The 16,693-nt window shown below is 47.6% G+C and overlaps 3 protein-coding genes across 3 annotated transcripts; 2 read left to right on the plus strand and 1 right to left on the minus strand.

The window, feature by feature from the left end:
* Positions 1-2,364: 2,364 nt before the first annotated feature.
* On the minus strand, positions 2,365-2,945 carry LHYA1_G000865 (40S ribosomal protein; the record flags this gene model as incomplete). The annotated part of the gene is made up of 4 exons (XM_031145854.1): positions 2,365-2,444; positions 2,503-2,653; positions 2,710-2,815; positions 2,869-2,945. 4 exons carry the CDS (start codon positions 2,943-2,945, stop codon positions 2,365-2,367), a joined length of 414 nt encoding a protein of 137 aa, XP_031008472.1.
* Positions 2,946-3,206: 261 nt separating this feature from the next.
* LHYA1_G000866 (Protein-lysine N-methyltransferase) lies at positions 3,207-4,545 on the plus strand (the record flags this gene model as incomplete). Its single annotated transcript, XM_031145855.1, has 3 exons — positions 3,207-3,458; positions 3,586-3,799; positions 3,923-4,545. 3 exons carry the CDS (start codon positions 3,207-3,209, stop codon positions 4,543-4,545), a joined length of 1,089 nt encoding a protein of 362 aa, XP_031008469.1.
* Positions 4,546-15,089: 10,544 nt separating this feature from the next.
* tropI_4 (Hydrolase) lies at positions 15,090-16,145 on the plus strand (the record flags this gene model as incomplete). The annotated part of the gene is made up of 4 exons (XM_031145856.1): positions 15,090-15,321; positions 15,396-15,868; positions 15,931-16,038; positions 16,089-16,145. The coding sequence occupies 4 exons, from the start codon at positions 15,090-15,092 to the stop codon at positions 16,143-16,145; spliced, it is 870 nt and encodes a 289-aa protein (XP_031008470.1).
* Between the last annotated feature and the right edge of the window lie 548 nt (positions 16,146-16,693).

The raw sequence follows: 16,693 nt of genomic DNA on the forward strand, positions 1-16,693 counted from the left end.
GGGGGGTTCGCGATCGAGAATAGGTCTAAATTCTCCATGTCTAAATAGCAAATACCCAGCTCTGATCTGTCGTTAATAAATTTCATCTCTTATTCCATAGTGCTGCGTGCGACTTGGATAATAGTAGCTCTTGAGAAATATTCTCTTATAGACCAAGTCTTTACTCCTTACCTCTTACCTCTTACCTTTCCATACAATCTCGACCGAGGCGTCCACATACCAAAGAGAAGCCGAAAATAATATACAAATAGAAAAGCTTAAACTACATCTCCGATGTGGTACTAACTCAGCTTCACCCACCCCTTACTAGTGAGAAACATCCCTATAATACAATAAGTAGCCCTTTATAATTACTCCAGCTACTCACCATAATTCTGCACAAGCACATCACAACAACCGAAAATATCAGGGTCTTTATCGATCAAGACCCCGCAAACTCCAGAGTTCGTAGATCGAGGTGCATATTCAATCCTGATCCGTCGAGCTTCAGACTGTAAATACAAGCTGGCGCAAGGACTTGGTTCCTGTCTACCTTAATTTCGGCAGACGGGAGACGTTATTACTTTATCATAGTGGTTTATTTGTGCACTTTATTTTTCAGTCAAGACTCAGGCTTAATTATGTGAAATTAAATTGAATTATACATAGTAGGAGGTTGTAGTTGATATCCCCACGGTTGATGCAATTTGAATACGCTGGCTGGCAGGGCGCGATGGCACGTACTTCAAGTCTTCATACTACCTAAGGTAGCTAGAGATGAACTAGCATGGAGAGAAGAAATATTTGCCCGAGCTAGCTAGCAACCTACGCGAGCATGATAAAGTACCGGCCTCCTATATATCCCATTTCTTTTCGCCTTATAGCGCGACCATTAGATTCCGCTTGTGCAGGCTAGGAAGAGAGGCATAATACAGATCTATCGACGGTCGCTGTAAAAGCATGGAAAGGTAAGCTAAGGGAATCTTGTCCAGAAACCGGGGAGTATGACACATATATAAGAAAGGGGGGTGTGGATTTCACATGGAGAAAGAACATGGGCATAAATTAGGCTTTGTATAAATTCCATCCGGATCCATCAGCCGAGTTTATTTCAAACAAACACCCCTCATCCATGCACTACACTCCACTCCACTCCTGCTCTGGCAGTGGATTGGATTCGGCGATGAATGACATCGAGGCCCCGATATGATATATACGATGGAGAACTGTGCCGAAGCGACCAAGCTAACAAGAATCGGACATTGCTTTACTTGGAAGAATCGAGAGCAAACCCACGCTATATATGTCTCGTTCCCGCTACGAGAGTCAGGCTCCGGCGACGATGTCGATAGCGAAAGGGAACTGAACAGCAGAGCTTCGGAACTGAAGCACGCCTCGCCTTACTCTGCAGAGCTACCAGGTGATAGCGTTGGCTGATGTGATGTCTGCCGCATGACACGAAGCATAGATAGTTCGGGCATAATAGACTTAGTACCTACCTACTCGCAAGACAATAGTCAGCCAGGTACTGAAAATGCGTAAAGTGCAAGCGGGGAGTCTCGCATTAAGGCGTGGCGTTTTATCTATAGAAGTTCGAGAGCGTGCAAATAAGAGGTTTATGTACTCCCCCCCTCCAACCGTGTTTAGACCATTCCATTCATTACCTACAGGCCCTTCCAGTCTCGTTTCAACTTCGGGACGCAGCGCAAGGGTGTGGGGCCTCGAGGTCACCTATGAGGTAGTGGCTATTTGTGAGGGGTTTTTTGGGGGGAGCTGGCGTGGAGGGTGCTTGTAACCAGGTTGCTTTCCAGGAGGTTGGGAAGGTGGCGTTGCGCTGCTGCTGCGTTGTGCTGGGCGGGGGTTGCTTTGAATCAATACCGAGTGAGGAGTAAGGAGCTGGTGGGTTGGCGCCGCTCATAAGCTCGAGAGTCTGCTGTGGTAAGTTGCAGCTTTAAGGCGTTGAAAGAATTGGGATGTTTGTAAAGGAGGAAGGAAGGAGGAGAGGAAAGTGAAAACAGCATGAGGAAAACAATATGAAGTATCGAGATAAGAATTCGATGCTTGAGACTCTTTTCAAGCGACATAAGATGCTCAACCAGGAAACTTCCAGACTGTGTGCAACGCTGAAATCTCCAAATCCAAATCCCACGCCTCGTCATATCGTCCAGATTCACATTGTCACCTAGTATCCGACCCGTATGCAGAAGAAAGCAAACGCCTTTATTGTTGTAGTATGCCGAATGGTTCCATCGAATTCATGCATCATACGAGCAAACCAATCCTTCGAAACCTATGGAAAGCCAGCGCAGATGCATACAAAGCCAATGCCCATTCCCGCAACACCAAATGCCTCCATTTTCCACATACAAAAAAGGAGGGGCACATCTATGCGTCCTTCTTCTTCTTGGCACCCTTGACCTTTGCTGTTCCCCGGAGCGTCTTCTGTCTGTTCTTGCGTTGCTTGCCTATCCATCACGTTAGTATGACTTCTGTGGTCCCATGTGGGGTGCGTTGGAGACGTACGTTGCTGTCTGCTGGGCTTCTCGATCTTGCTGGCCAATCCAACACGAACCAGTCTGTAGTGAGGCTCGAACTTCTTCAGGGCATCGGGAGAATCGTAGACGAGAGCGAAACCGGTTGTCTTGCCACCACCGAATTGGGTTTGGAGACCGAACTTTGCGAGGAATATAATCAGCACCAGCATAACAATCAAGAGTATATCTAACGTACCACGTTGACCTGGGCAACGGTCGCCTTGTACATCTCAGCGAGCTTTGCGCGGAGGTCATCCTTGGAGATGTTTGCGCGGTTTGGGTGAAGAACGTCGCTGTCACCACTGTTAGCTAATTGTCCATCCCACTGAGTGCGCAGATGTAGGCGTAGACGTACACAACCATCTGCTTTCGGCCCAAAAGAGGGTTACGAATGAACTTGCGCGTGCGCAGCGTTACGGGTTGGTCGGCCATGGTGTTGTCGTTGATTTGGAGATTTTGAGACGGCGAACGAGAAAAGGTCAAAGTTGCTGTGTGGAAAGAACTAAAGATAAGCGATGGTCGAGAGGGGACTAGCCTGGTGGCTCATGAAATGCACGTGACTTGATGCCTAAGGCATGAGCGGGGGCTGCATCAACTGCAGGGAGCACCAGCCACCAGGTCACTTTGTAAACTTACGAGAAAAGATGAAAGTTCTTCAGTCATGTACATGTTGTTCGATGAAGGGCACTGGGGATGCAGCAGAAACTGGCAATTGGTGGAAGAGTACAACTCAACCGCTTCTGTCGTCAATATCTCCAGCTTCAACTCGAGTTAGACTACCCAGATGAGGAATATCTTCGAAAAGATGCCTTCCAAGAAGCTATTTATTCCACCATGTTTGATGAATCAGTCATTGAACATCCACCTCCTGCGAGATATCAATTAAAGGTATTGAAAAAACTCATCAAGAAAATTGAGCAGAGTATTCAAGACTGGGAAGAAGACGTATGCTATTGCTTCCCCGTATCAAATTTAACACATTTTTCAAATCATTTATATATATCCAACCCGGATCATTTCAATACATCTCATCTCATCTCATCTCATCTTCTGACCGTCTATCATATCTCAGGGAATATCTGATAATCTCATGAACCACCTCTCCACCCTCCTTTCCTCCCCGCTCCCCTCCGAAGCAGCCTCCACCCAGCAAAAGTCCTACGTGACATACACGCTGTCCTCCCTCCTCCCCAGCTTCTCCAACTTCAAATCACCACCCCCAACACCCACCTCCAATTCCTCTACGCTCGTCCCACCAACGATTACCCTCCTCGAATCCCGCAACCGTAAGTCAACCCCCCCCCCCCCCCCCTAAGCCAAAACACCTTGAATATGTCCAACCCGAGTGTTTTTTAACCGACAAGAAACTTTTCTATTACATATATATATACTAACAACCCACCCAACAGTCCTCTCGGCATCCGGAACAACCGGTCTGAAAACCTGGGAAGCATCCCTCCACCTTTCCCAGTACCTAACTTCACAACCCCTAATCCACTCGCGCCGAATCCTCGAACTCGGATGCGGAACCGGCTTCCTATCCATCCTGTGTGCCAAATACTTGCACGCTGCACACGTCCTATGTACAGACGGATCCTCAGACGTAGTCTCATGCCTACCCTCCAATTTCGCATTAAACCACCTCACGGATTCTTCTCAAATCCACGGCAGCGTGTTTATCTGGGGCGAAGACGGTGCAGAGGAAAGAGGAGAAATGGGGATGGGAATTCTGGATGCGGATGTGGATGTAGTCATCGCAGCAGATGTCACGTATGACGCAGCTGGTATCCCGGCATTGGTATCGACGTTCCAGAATCTATTTGCGCGGAATCCGGGCGTCAGGGTATTAGTTGCGGCGACGGTTCGGAACGAGAGGACGTTTGCTGGGTTTCTGGGGACGTGTGAGGGGTGCGGATTAAGGGCTGAAGAGATTGAGTTCCCAGTGTTAGGGGCACGGGAGCAGGAGGGGCCGTTTTATGATGATGCGGTGGAGATTCAGATTTGTGAGGTGAAATTGGGAGGGCGTTTTTGAGATTGTAAAAGGCAGAGGAGGGAATCTAAGTGAGTGAGTGAGTGAGTAAAAATCTCGAGTCTTGATTATGGTTCTATAGTTGGATAGAAATGCCTGCAAATCTAGCAATATGTAAAGATGTCATGGCGTCGTTACCCATATATCCGTATCCATCCATATCCATATCCATATACCGATCCCAATCCCGAAACTGAACTCCACTCCAGCCCAATAAGCAACGCTACGGCCCATACCTAGGCACATACCAATCCTTCCCATTCATCCATTCATAAAATCATACATCATTAACCCAACACCTCTTCTTCCATTCCCACAGTCTCCACCTCTATACCATTAACCCCTCCTCCCCTGTACATCACCACAAAACCCATCCCACACCCCCAACAACAAAGCCCACCCAAACCCCACGTCCACCCACCCTTCCAGCTCCCGCAACTTCATCCCCCCCAGGCAACACCGGCTCATGCACCCCACAATCGACATACGTCCCCAGCGTGACACACGTAGTGTACGTCGTCAAATGCCACTTTTGCTTCACACTAACGCCTTCTGCACCCTCCATGCCCGTCCCTAAACTATACTCCGGAGCTTCGGTCACCAAAGCATACGGTGCCGAAGTTAGCAGCGGAGTTGGAGTTGTGGGTTTTGCTTGGAGGAGAGGTGGTAAGGCTGCGCTTGGGAGTGCAGGTGGATCTGACGGCGACGCTGTTCTGGGAACCAGAGCAGGAGCAAGACTTGCAGCGACGAGGCTTGGAATCGAAATAGCCAGGAGAGAAGAGATGGGGAGATAGAGGAGCTTCATGACTCTCGAGGGAGGGGAATGGAATGGAATCCGAATCCGCGGTTCCGGATAGACGTCTTTCTAGAGATACCTAGGGAGCTAGATAACGTGATGCAATGCAATGCAGGACTCGCTTGCCGATGCATGCACGTGCGGTGTCGTGATTGGTTGGGAGATGTGTGACTCGGAGTGAGATTATACTTTGGAGGAATTATGATATAGCTTGCTTGCCTTCCTCGGTATCTTTCATCAGATCATTCGAAAGGCTCAATTCGACATTTAAAAAGAATAATCAAGAAGAGAAGTGAGTTTCAATGAGAGTTAATTAGAAAATCAAAGAGAAGAGAAGAGTTTCACCAACCCTTTAGAGTCAGACTCAACGACGATGGCTGACATGGAACATAATCAATGATTCAAGCACGACGAAACAACAGTTATGACTGCAAAATAACGTTTCAAAGCTCCATTTCGTTTCGTTTCGTGCCATCCATCTATTCTTCAAAGCATGCACTAAAGTCCAAGTCCAAAACAGCACAGCGAATTAGACACCGATACAACTCACATGTGAAACGCGTCGAGAACACCACCACTACATCGAGAAAAAAAGAAAAAGAAAAGAAAGCCACAGAAACAAAAGAAAAAAATATAACGAGTTTCAAGTTTCAACACGCTATACTCCTATACTTTTCCTGCGCCTCACTTACCTCTTATGATAAAAAAGGGCATGTTCTCACTCAGTTCTGTCTGTTCCGTAGCTTGCAAGGAGAAGGCCGGCGAATTTGTTCAGGAGAGCTGAAAACGCCCGAACAAGAACAAGAACAAGAACTCTGAATACCGAATTATCACAACAAAGAAAGTGAAGGAAGGCAACACATAGATGAGTCGTTTCTTGGTTGTAGATGGGAAGAGGACTCAAGCGGTGGGTGGGTTTGAATCTCAAGAAGACTTTTCATTTCACTCCACGGGTACGAGCACGTGACGCGGGTAGGAGCATCGCATCAGGTAGGTCCGGAATGCGGATCAGGTGTTGATGAGTCTCACGAGTTGGTCAGTCCGAGACATGGGTCTGCTAAGGTTCATGTACATCTATCTATTCCAAGGTTGTGTACTGCTGAGCATAGCTAGAGACATAGTACTCCCCTACGGGATGATCAATCAATAATGTACTCTATGGTATAAACACAAACCCCAATTACTATTAACAAGCCTCTACTTCATCTCATCTCGCAGAAGTCTTCCTCCTGTTCTTATTGAGCGAAGTCTGCGATGAGTCCCTTAACCCAACACTGGTATGTCTCCTCGTCTCCGTCCTCTCCTTCTCCTTCTTCGGCACCCATCCATCCCTATAGTCTTCATCATCGTCGCTACTTATCTCATATTTCCGAGGTTTCTTGCTAGTCTTGACAGGAGGGTCGAGATCATCTTCACTACTAGTCATGGTCAAGTCCGTGATCATTGAGCCTATCGGTACAAAGGGTTGGGAGGCAGAGACACGGGGCTGAGAGGCTCGTCTCTGTGATGCTCCACTCGGTTGTGATGCGCTCACTTGGCGGTTTTCGAAAATCGTTGGTGGTATTTGAGACCGACCTTGCGATGCAATTTGAGATGCACCTTGAGATGGTCGGCCTTGGTTCTGACGACTCCGCGAAGTTTGACGTTGCTTCTGTGACGCCTTTGGTGTCACTTCATCATCTGAATCTTCTTCAACAGTAACAGCTGTCTTGTCTGCCTTTGTCTGCTTTGGGCGTGCTTTGAAGCGTAGGGGTGTTCTCTCCTTTGCAGATTTTTGAGACTGAGAAAAGAATGCTTCATCCAGCGATGGAAGATCCTCCGAATCATCTTCAGTGGTATCCTTCTCTACGGCCTTTCCCGCTAGCTTTCTGGCTGGGAGTTCCGCCTCCACAGCGATTGGATCATTTGACTGACTGTCCTCGATTGATTTGCGACTTGGGAGCTCTGGTTCGACGTCAGTTGCAGCTCCTTGATCATCATCAAGACCTGGCACCTTTGGGTTTTCGATATTCGTGGTTGTACTGTCATTAAATTCAAAGTCTGGTTGTCTGCCGTGATCCGTTACTTGACTCGTAAATGATGATCCAATAGAAAGCTTGGGGTATTGAACAGTCGTGCTGTTCTCATCCATACCAAATGGGTCTGGTGACTCCTGGCTTTCAACAGACGGACTTGCTCTCTTTGTAGTCTCAAAATTCTCCCACAATTCTTGAGCTTTTCCAAAAGTTTGTCGTTTTACTTTCTTAATGGACTTCGGCCTGGCTACTTCTGGAATGGGGGTCGTATCGTTCTGCAACGCTAGTTCTGGGCTAGATGCTTTTTTCGGCGACTTCCGAGGGGTCGGTGCCTTCTTCTCGGGTATTTTGCGAGGAGTAGAGGCTTTCTTGGGAGTTATGTCTTTCTCTTCTGGTTCTGGGCTTCCTTCAGCCTCAGCCTCTGGCTGACTGGATGCTCCATTTGGCACGGTCACCCAGCTCGAACTATTCTCCTGGGGCTTTGCTGGTGACGTGAAAGGAGAATTAGTCGTCTGCCAGCTTGATGGTGGAGGTTCTGGAGAGTTGGAGGGTGCTCGTTGAGAAGACTCACGAACTTCTGGGTTTGAAGGTTGCTTAGGTGGTGAGCTACCAAAACCATTAAATTTTGGAGAATAGGATCGGCTGCCAATGTCTGTCATATCGTTTAACAGCTTCTCAAAGACTGCAGCATCGCCAGGAGTTTCTGTACCAGTGGGACGAAGATCATCCAAAACAACTGTTGGAACTGATGATCGAAACCCCGCATCCTTTATGATCGTTTTGATATGTTCCGCGTTTGAGCTGGAGATGTTGTCCATGTTTAAAGGCGTTTTGGGGGGTGGAGCAATATCTTCGGCCAGGGGGTCCGCGACTGTTTCCTCAACTTCGTCGATAACCATCTCCTCAATCTGCTCCGCGGCATCTGATTGAAGAGGCGTTTCAGTGACATGAGAGAACTGTGCCTCGGGTTCCTCCTCGCGTTCGTGACTCAAAGTAACAGATTCATCTGTAGTCGGTGCATTTTTTTCTTGAGATGCTTCATCTGTAACAGAGTCTTGTATCGTATTCGTTGGAGGAGGTGCAACGATTTTCGGCTCAACAAGCTCACCAAATGAAAGGTATAGTCTTCCATCATCTTCTTCCTCGTCATCATCCATAGGCATTTCAAATTTGTCAAACATCCTCTCACCAGTTTCTTCATCGTAAGACTTCACCGCCCGATCTCTTACTGCAAGTCTAAGATCAAGATCCCCATTATCTTCAATCGTGACAACAATTGCAGTTCGATATGGCGACATTTGTGGCTGCCAGTTTGTTTGGACCGACATTTCCAAGCTCTTGAATGCAATGGTCATCCCGACTTTCGCTTTTCCATTCTCAAGTTGTGTGAGAGATGATGGATCTTCGGGAAGGGCCACCAAGTCATCAGGGACTTGGCTGACTTCAGCACTTGGAGCTTGTAGATCATTCAACAGCTGCAGGTCGACATCTCCTTCATCATCATTTCGAGCCCCTGACAACTGAGAATCATCATACTGCGCATTCCAAGAATCTGCTTGAAAGCTAGACTCGTATGTGGCATCATTTTCCACCTCTACAGCACGAGCATGTTTACCCTTCCGCTTTCGCTGCTTCTTCGATACATGTGCATCCTCATGATATTGTGTTTGCTCTCTCATTCGCTTCAGTCCCTTTCCACTTTGCTGAGGATCCCAACGTTGTTTGAAGGGAAATGGTGGCTCGCTCAATTCGACACCATCATAGCAACACTCCACGGCTCGATAATTAATCTTCTCTCTCCATGATTCATCATCATCATCAGATTCGGACGCATCTGCCACAGGTTCCTCGATTGGTTTTGGAACCTTGATAGGCCTCGCATCCTTCATCAAATCCTGTTGGATTTTTTCTGCGTCTTGTTTGTTCTTTGGGGCTCTCCTTCCCAGAGCACCGAAAAGCATTCTAGTTCCTGCGCCAAGATCAAGTTTTGGTCGTCGAGAAGGTTTGACTTGAGATGAATCTACCGAAGGAGGTTGAACCAGAGGTGGTTCCGATGGGGTATCGGTTGATTCGGGTGCGGTCGACGGCCGGATATCGTCGGTGTTCATGCTTGTATCTTCTTGGGCGTTTAAATTTGAAGAGTTTTGCTCAATCGTTTCCTTAGCAGTAGAGAAAAGCATGGCCTCATTCGGATGAAGAACGGGCTGCTTGGGTGCTTCGCTCGATAAGTTCTCAGCATCGGGTCTTTGAGGTTCAGATGCTGGTGATATGGATGGACTTCTCGGAGAGCGACCAACTTCAACTCCACCAGAAGACAACGACGCAAGTAGTCTTTGCCTTTGCTGTTCAAACTCGTCGGTCTTAGCAAGTGCTCGATGAGCACTTCGTCCTGATTCATCAGCTATCATGGCTGATCTGACTTTTTGTAGCGCACTACGTGCATCTTCTGCCGATGTGTCATCTTTCAGCTCTATTTGGTTGAATTCTTTCAATGTAGTTCCCGCTGGCAAAATTCCCGTCCTAACATGTCGTTGTAACGCATTACTCTTTCTTCTGCGTTCATTCCTCGCTTTAGTCTTGGACTTTCCACTATCTGGAATTCCAGCAAAAGTGCGTTGGGGAGGCTTTGTAGGAGTGGACATTGCAGCTACAAACTTGCTTGAAACCTCATCTGGTGATTCATCTTCGCTGGAGGACTCACTGCTACCATCGCTGTCGCTATCACTCTCTGAAGAGGAGGTATCCCCATCTTCAACATCGTCAGACCCTACAGCAGCTTCATCGTCGATCTTAGAAGGCAACTCTGCTATAGACTCATCTTCACTGGAAGAGTCACTAGAGCTATCGCTCCCTGAAGAAGAAGAAATATCCCCATCTTCCTCGCTATCAGACCTTGCCGCAGCGTCATCGTTGGTTTTGCTCACAACCTCTTCTGTGGACTCATCTTCACTAAAAGAGTCACTAGAGCTATCACTTCCTGAAGAAGAGGTGTCCTCATCCTCAACGTCTATCTTATCAGATTCCTCGCCTGGAGCATCGCTGCTGCCGCTGCTACTCGTCTCGCTAGAATCATCGCTGTTTACCTCACTTTCATCTTCATGGAAGTCCGCATCCAGAAGTGGTGTGGAAGTAAGACCTTTCGATAATTCTTCATCGGTGAATTTAATCTTATTGCTGGCGACTGATCTGCCCGATTGTAGTCGTCGGTTTGGGGAGCCCTTCACAGCCTCAGCCATGACCGATAGAGCTTTCCCAGATGTGATGGATCCAGGTGGTAATCCGTTCTGGTCGTAGTAATTTAAGAAAGGGTCTTGACTCTCCTCATCAGATTCCTCTTCGTCCTCATCTTCAAGTTCGTCCGCAGATCGCTTTTTTGACTTGGCATTGGTCGTACTCGCTTCTTCTTGTGATGTTTCAGCAAATTCACTTTTTGGCTCAACGGCTTTGAACCCTTCGTTCAGAGCATCCCACGAGAGTATCATGCTGTTGCCATCGGCTTGGTCATAGACATGTCGACATATATTCAAGGATGCCCCAGGAAATGCCGAGTGTAACTTACGTATATTCATCCGAGCAGCTTCATCGTAGTCCGCAAGTACTCCTTCGTCGTCGAGATGTTCCGCAACCTCGGTTTGCTCTGGGTTACTCTGTGTATCATCTCCTTCGCCATCAATGGAGTCTTCCTCAAGATCTTCATCTGCAGACTCATTTTCTTCTTCAGATAAGTCTTCTTGATCTTCATCACCAGCTGGTGTGAAATCCTCATCGTCCTCTGAGTCATCGTCGTCAAAGTTGGCGCACAGCACCAATTGCTTGTTTGCATCATCTGTCTCTTGTTCTTCTGTATCTTTAAGAGCTGCGAAGCCTTCATCATCAATATCATCTTCAGAAGACATTATTCGTGCTCGCTTTCGGGGTGGTATATGAATCTCCGGTCGATCCCACGGAAATCGTCGGAGGGGTTGTGGTCTTCCAAAGGCGACGCCATCCACAAGATGCTTGCCATCTGAAGTGATTTGGTGTCTGCCTGATATGCTTCGTACTTTCAAATCTCGAGAGGAAAGTGGTTTGATACTGCAAGGACAAGTAAGTTTTGGGATTAAGAATCAAGACGGACAAACCTACAGAACCTCTTCATCCTCCTTACACAACTCGCTCACTCCTTTATAGTGTATGCAGTCAAATCCATTTGACTGTACAGTGTAATCTTCCAAGCCCCACTCGCCTGATTCGATTGGTATGATCTCGTTGACCTGCTCTAGCAGCTGGTAGATGGTCGGTGAAGAGCTTGTGTCGATGTTCCACAGAACACGCGTGTCGGGCAGACTATGCCGACTGACAACAAGTCGGAGCCTCATGGTGATGTTGAGGACACTGGGCTGGATGGTGACAAAAAGTTGAAGGGGATATTCTGTACAAGAAATTGGGAGACGCGGAAGATCTAAACAGACGTGACGCGCCAAGCGGGAGGGGCGGGGTTGTCAAGTAAGCGAGACTCTAGCGCCAAAAACTCAAGTAGGGGCAGGGGGTGTTCCAGTACGACCACGACCGCAGGGATGATTGCTTCACTAGAGACAAAAGCCGGTGGCAGCGCGGTTTTGCTTGATGGGCGAGGACTATACATACAGGTACGGCGAATTAGTCATGTCCACGATTGACGAGAATGTCCCGTCTCAATCGAAGCAGTGGAAAGAACACTTACAGATGCGCCGCGGATCTGGTAGGTGGCCTCCATTCTCATCCTCATGGCCTTGAAGGTATTCCATGCCGTTGCGTTCACGCTCCTGCTTCTCTTGCTCCCATCTGTGCTGGATCTGAAGGTGCTGCGACCACTTGGTTATTCCGAGGACGGCTGATTCTTCCAACTGCTTTCTCCGTGGCTGCGATGTCTAAATCAGCATGGAACAATCAAAAGCAGAATAGCTACGTACTTCCAATGAGAGACCGGCCATCTTGATGCATAAGGTGTCGATATCATCCTGCAAATGCCCTACTCAGTCTTGGACGTCGTTTGGGGACCAGTTGATCACTTACGCCAAAATCGTCTTCCTCTTCCTTCTCCGCGTCTTCTTCTCCTTTCTCGTGCAACCAGTCACCAGGAGTGTTAGGAGGGGAAGGCAGAGGGGATTGGGGAGGTGACGGAGTTGATGGCCTGGGTAATGGACCTGATAGAGCTGATGGGGCTGATGGAGGTGGTGTGGGATGAAGGCAAAGCGGGGGCGAGTGTGGTCTCGCTCGCTGGCGTGGTGAGGGGTTATGAGGGGGGGCCATTTGAATGTCCCACTCGAAGTGGAAGATTTAGAATTAGAAGTAAAGTGTGTGATTGAACGACGAGATTGTTCGATTTAGGAAGCACAAAGAGGGAACGAACGAAGGATCGCAAGTTCAGGAAGCAGGTATGAGATTACATTGATTAGCTTCGTTTGATTTCACTTGGATTCACTCCTTTCTCAAATTTGGGAGGATTGGCATAAGCTTCTACAATCGGACAGCCGCTTACTGCGGAGTTTTGAGTCAGGGTTCTGCTGCGGTATCAACTAGAACTCATATCAAGTTTTACGGATCTCGAGAGATAGACAATTGGCTCGGATGAGAATGTCATACAATAGTTTGGACAAAAGAGCCAGAGATTGAACAGAAAAGGCGACGTCTAACAATTGAATATCGCCTTGTTTTCTAGGCAAAAGACCTCAAAGGGATGAAGAGGTGTCGAGCTGCGTGGAAAAGCCATCTGAGAGGAAAATGTCTAGAATGTACTAGGACATTAGACTCGAAATAACTCAATGTTGGAAGTGATACTCTTCAAGGGTCATACATATCAGAGTGCTTCTCACGCCTCTTTTCAAAGAACCGAGAAGTCCCTGGAGTGATTTGCTAGGAAACTAGTGATAGGATGAAAGTCTGACACTGGGCAGCTCTTAAGCCAGCGGCCTATGCCTCACCAAACAGCATTGGAGAATCACAGTAGTCAAGTCGTGTGGGTTCTGCCAACTGCATGGTATATTATCCCTTTGACTTCCAGTCGCCCATGACTAATTAACTAGGTTGCTATCAAATCGACTTTCAACAGACCCTTGAAATATATACATGCATGAGAATACTTGAATAAGACACTGGTTCGCTATGGCTCATGTGCGAGCTAAGATTTGGCTAGCTTCAAGAAATGCTTCTTTAGTTTTGAGAATATGATGGACCTGTGAAAAGGACATGATAACGGAAGCAGTAATCATGCTTCGCATCAATTGATGAGAGTGTCCCGACGATAGAATCTTCCTTCACTTCCACATCAGATTACACATACATATGCTTCTCTGCATAGAAGGAAGCTGCAAGCCGCGACAGCACATACGTGGAACGAAGCATGAAATAAAGTGGTAGAATAAACAGAGATCCCCATGCCAGTACCCGTTGGGAGAAAATATCCTGACCAATGACAGACAGCACCCGGCAATCCCGAGAGGACATCAGCTCAGCCCTACCCTACAACCTGAACCTCTCCTCCCACATCCAAAGCACAAAGGTTACAGTCCAGTAATACCAAGTGCATGAGTACACATACCTACACACACGTATCCCTTTGCGATAATGACCTATCTATTACCTCTCCATCTCGTCGCACACACAAGGGATTAAAACTCTCTAGCATCACAAGTACATACATACATACATACATACATACATACATACATACATACATACATACATACATACATACATATATACGGTACAGTACAGACAGTACAATACCCCATGACACCACACCCACCTAACCACCCCACCACACCACACGAATCCTGCAAAAAGGCCTCACCTCCAGCGACATGCAACAGAAACCATGAGCAGCAATCAGGAAGCGGCATCTGGCGCTGCGACTTGCGACAAATCGCTCATGGAGGTGTTTTGCGATGTGCAACAAAAGACGCCCCCAATTTCCTCTTTGAATTTTGAATTCGAGACTACCGAGGCTCGCGAGGCTATTGAGTGGGGGTGGGGTTGCGACATGTGGGGATTGGGGATTGAGGAGACGGGAGGGTTTTAATGGATATGGATATGGATATCTCAAACTAATTAATGATCGTGTTTTGATTTATCACATGGTACTATGGTTTATATATGGTGACTTGTACTTGTACTTGTACTTGTACTTGTACTTGTACTTGTTCACCTTTACTTTATCGCTCGCTATACGACAATCCGGTACGAGTAGCAAAGTATCTGGGTAAACTTTGGAGGACGTATTCAGATCAACCACGATGCCTCACTTCCTACCACAGCTGTATCACTTGACAGTCTTCCTTCTCCCGTAAAAATGTGAGTCTCCTCAGCGACATCCCTTCACCGCTTCATCACCAGATCACACAACCGTTGACAAGACAGCAATCAGCATGAAGCGAACCTACTGCGTGGACCAGCTATCCGACTCGTCGCACAAAAAGAAGCATGTTCAACCTCAAACTTCTTCTATGGTACCAACACAACGGGCCGCTGCAGATCAAGCTTTAAGCTTAAACCACCCAGGTGGCACAAGACAGGTCTCTGGGGAAATATAACAGAGTGCGTGTTTGTTATCGAGATGGACTTGTAGTTGAAGGTGAAGGTGAATCAATCGTTCCTTCCGTGATACTGTACAGATAAATCCGGGAGTGAATATAAAACCATTTCATCCAAACAATCGCCATTCATTCGTCTTTCACTCCCCTTCACGCCTACCAACATTTCACTCTGGGTTTGAAACAATGGCTTGCTGCAAAGGCGGTACTCTACATAATGGTGAAGCCGCTGGAAGAGAAGAGATCATGCACGGCATCAACGTCTATGTCACCCACCCAGCCAACAACGTGACTCCTAAAGGCGTCGTAGTATTCATCTCCGATGCCTTTGGTTGGAAATTCATCAACAGCCGTCTTCTGGCCGATAAATACGCAGAGAAAGGTCAGTTCCTTGTCCTCATTCCCGACTTCATGAACGGTACGGAACACCCCCCTCCCTCCTCTTCTCCTGCACCCCCATGCCAACCAACCCACTGGTATTGATCGAACAAGGCACTGAGATGAGCACCGCCACGATCCCCGTCCTGAACGCATTCGAAACCCCAGCCGGATGGTTGAGTACCATCTTCATGAAACCCCTCCTCGCCATCCGCATCGCACTCAACGGCATCCCCTTCGCGCTCCAGAACCTCTCCCGCCACCACGCCATCATGGCCTTCATCGCCGCTCTCCGCACCCACGAACCGCCGTTCGAGACCAAGAATCTCACGATTGGCGTTGTGGGTTTCTGCTGGGGAGGCACGCATGCTATCCGTCTCGCGCATGATGATCCCGGTACGCAGGTCCAGAGACACGAATCGCAAATCACGAGTGGAAAGCCGGCATCGCTCGTGGAGTGTGCGTTTGCGGCGCATCCGTCGCTGTTGAGTTTCCCGGGGGATGTGGAGAAGGTGGTGCTGCCGTTGAGTGTTATGGTTGGGGATGTGGATTCGCAGTTGAGCGAGGAGAATGCTTGGAAGATGAAGGTAGGATTTTGGAATCCCTAAATGTTGGTATACGGTGAAGATACTACTAACTACTCGTACAGGAGATCTTGGAAGTCGAGAAGAAAGGCGCTCATGAGGTAAACATTATTCCTGGTGCTAAGCATGGTTTTGCAGTCCGGATGAATCCTGCGAATGACAAAGAGGCTGCTGTAAGTGACTAACAATATCTATTCTAAGGTGTATGCTGACTCGTTCACAGAATGCCGAGCTTGCTGAACAACAAGCAATCGACTTCCTCACTAAATGGCTCACCTAATTCCTTCACATCTGCCGTTCTTCTATGTAGCTACGTACGTGCTTGAACTTTCAAAATGATGTATGGCATATGGCAGAAACTGGAGTAATGGATTGATAACTTGCATTCGAGTGGTATAGTGCGATGGAGGTTATGTTTGATGGAAGCGTGGCATATACTACTACTGTACGGTGCTAGATTTGAAATCTGAATCGAAATTGGGGTTCACTTGAAGCTAATACTAAGGTACTATAGCTTCTTGCTCTGTACTTTACACTACAGTACCCAAGAAATGCTACCTTTATAATCATACCTTCATATATACCCCCTACCATAAACCCCCCCTCCCAAAAAAGAAACACACCCTGATCCAAAACCCAGAACGAAAAGCGGTACGTACTCAACGAAAAGACGCATGCCAATTCCTTTCCTATCATCGAACCAACCATTCTAGCAAATTAAGAAAAGTCCCCGGGGCATCGTATCGGAGGAAGGGAAGACAGACATATATACCATGCATATACTAATCAATTTCCTCGTATACGTATTCTATTATCATGCTTGCGCAT

Source organism: Lachnellula hyalina (assembly GCF_007821495.1).
Source record: "Lachnellula hyalina strain CBS 185.66 chromosome Unknown contig00015, whole genome shotgun sequence".
Lineage (NCBI taxonomy): Eukaryota > Fungi > Ascomycota > Leotiomycetes > Helotiales > Lachnaceae > Lachnellula > Lachnellula hyalina.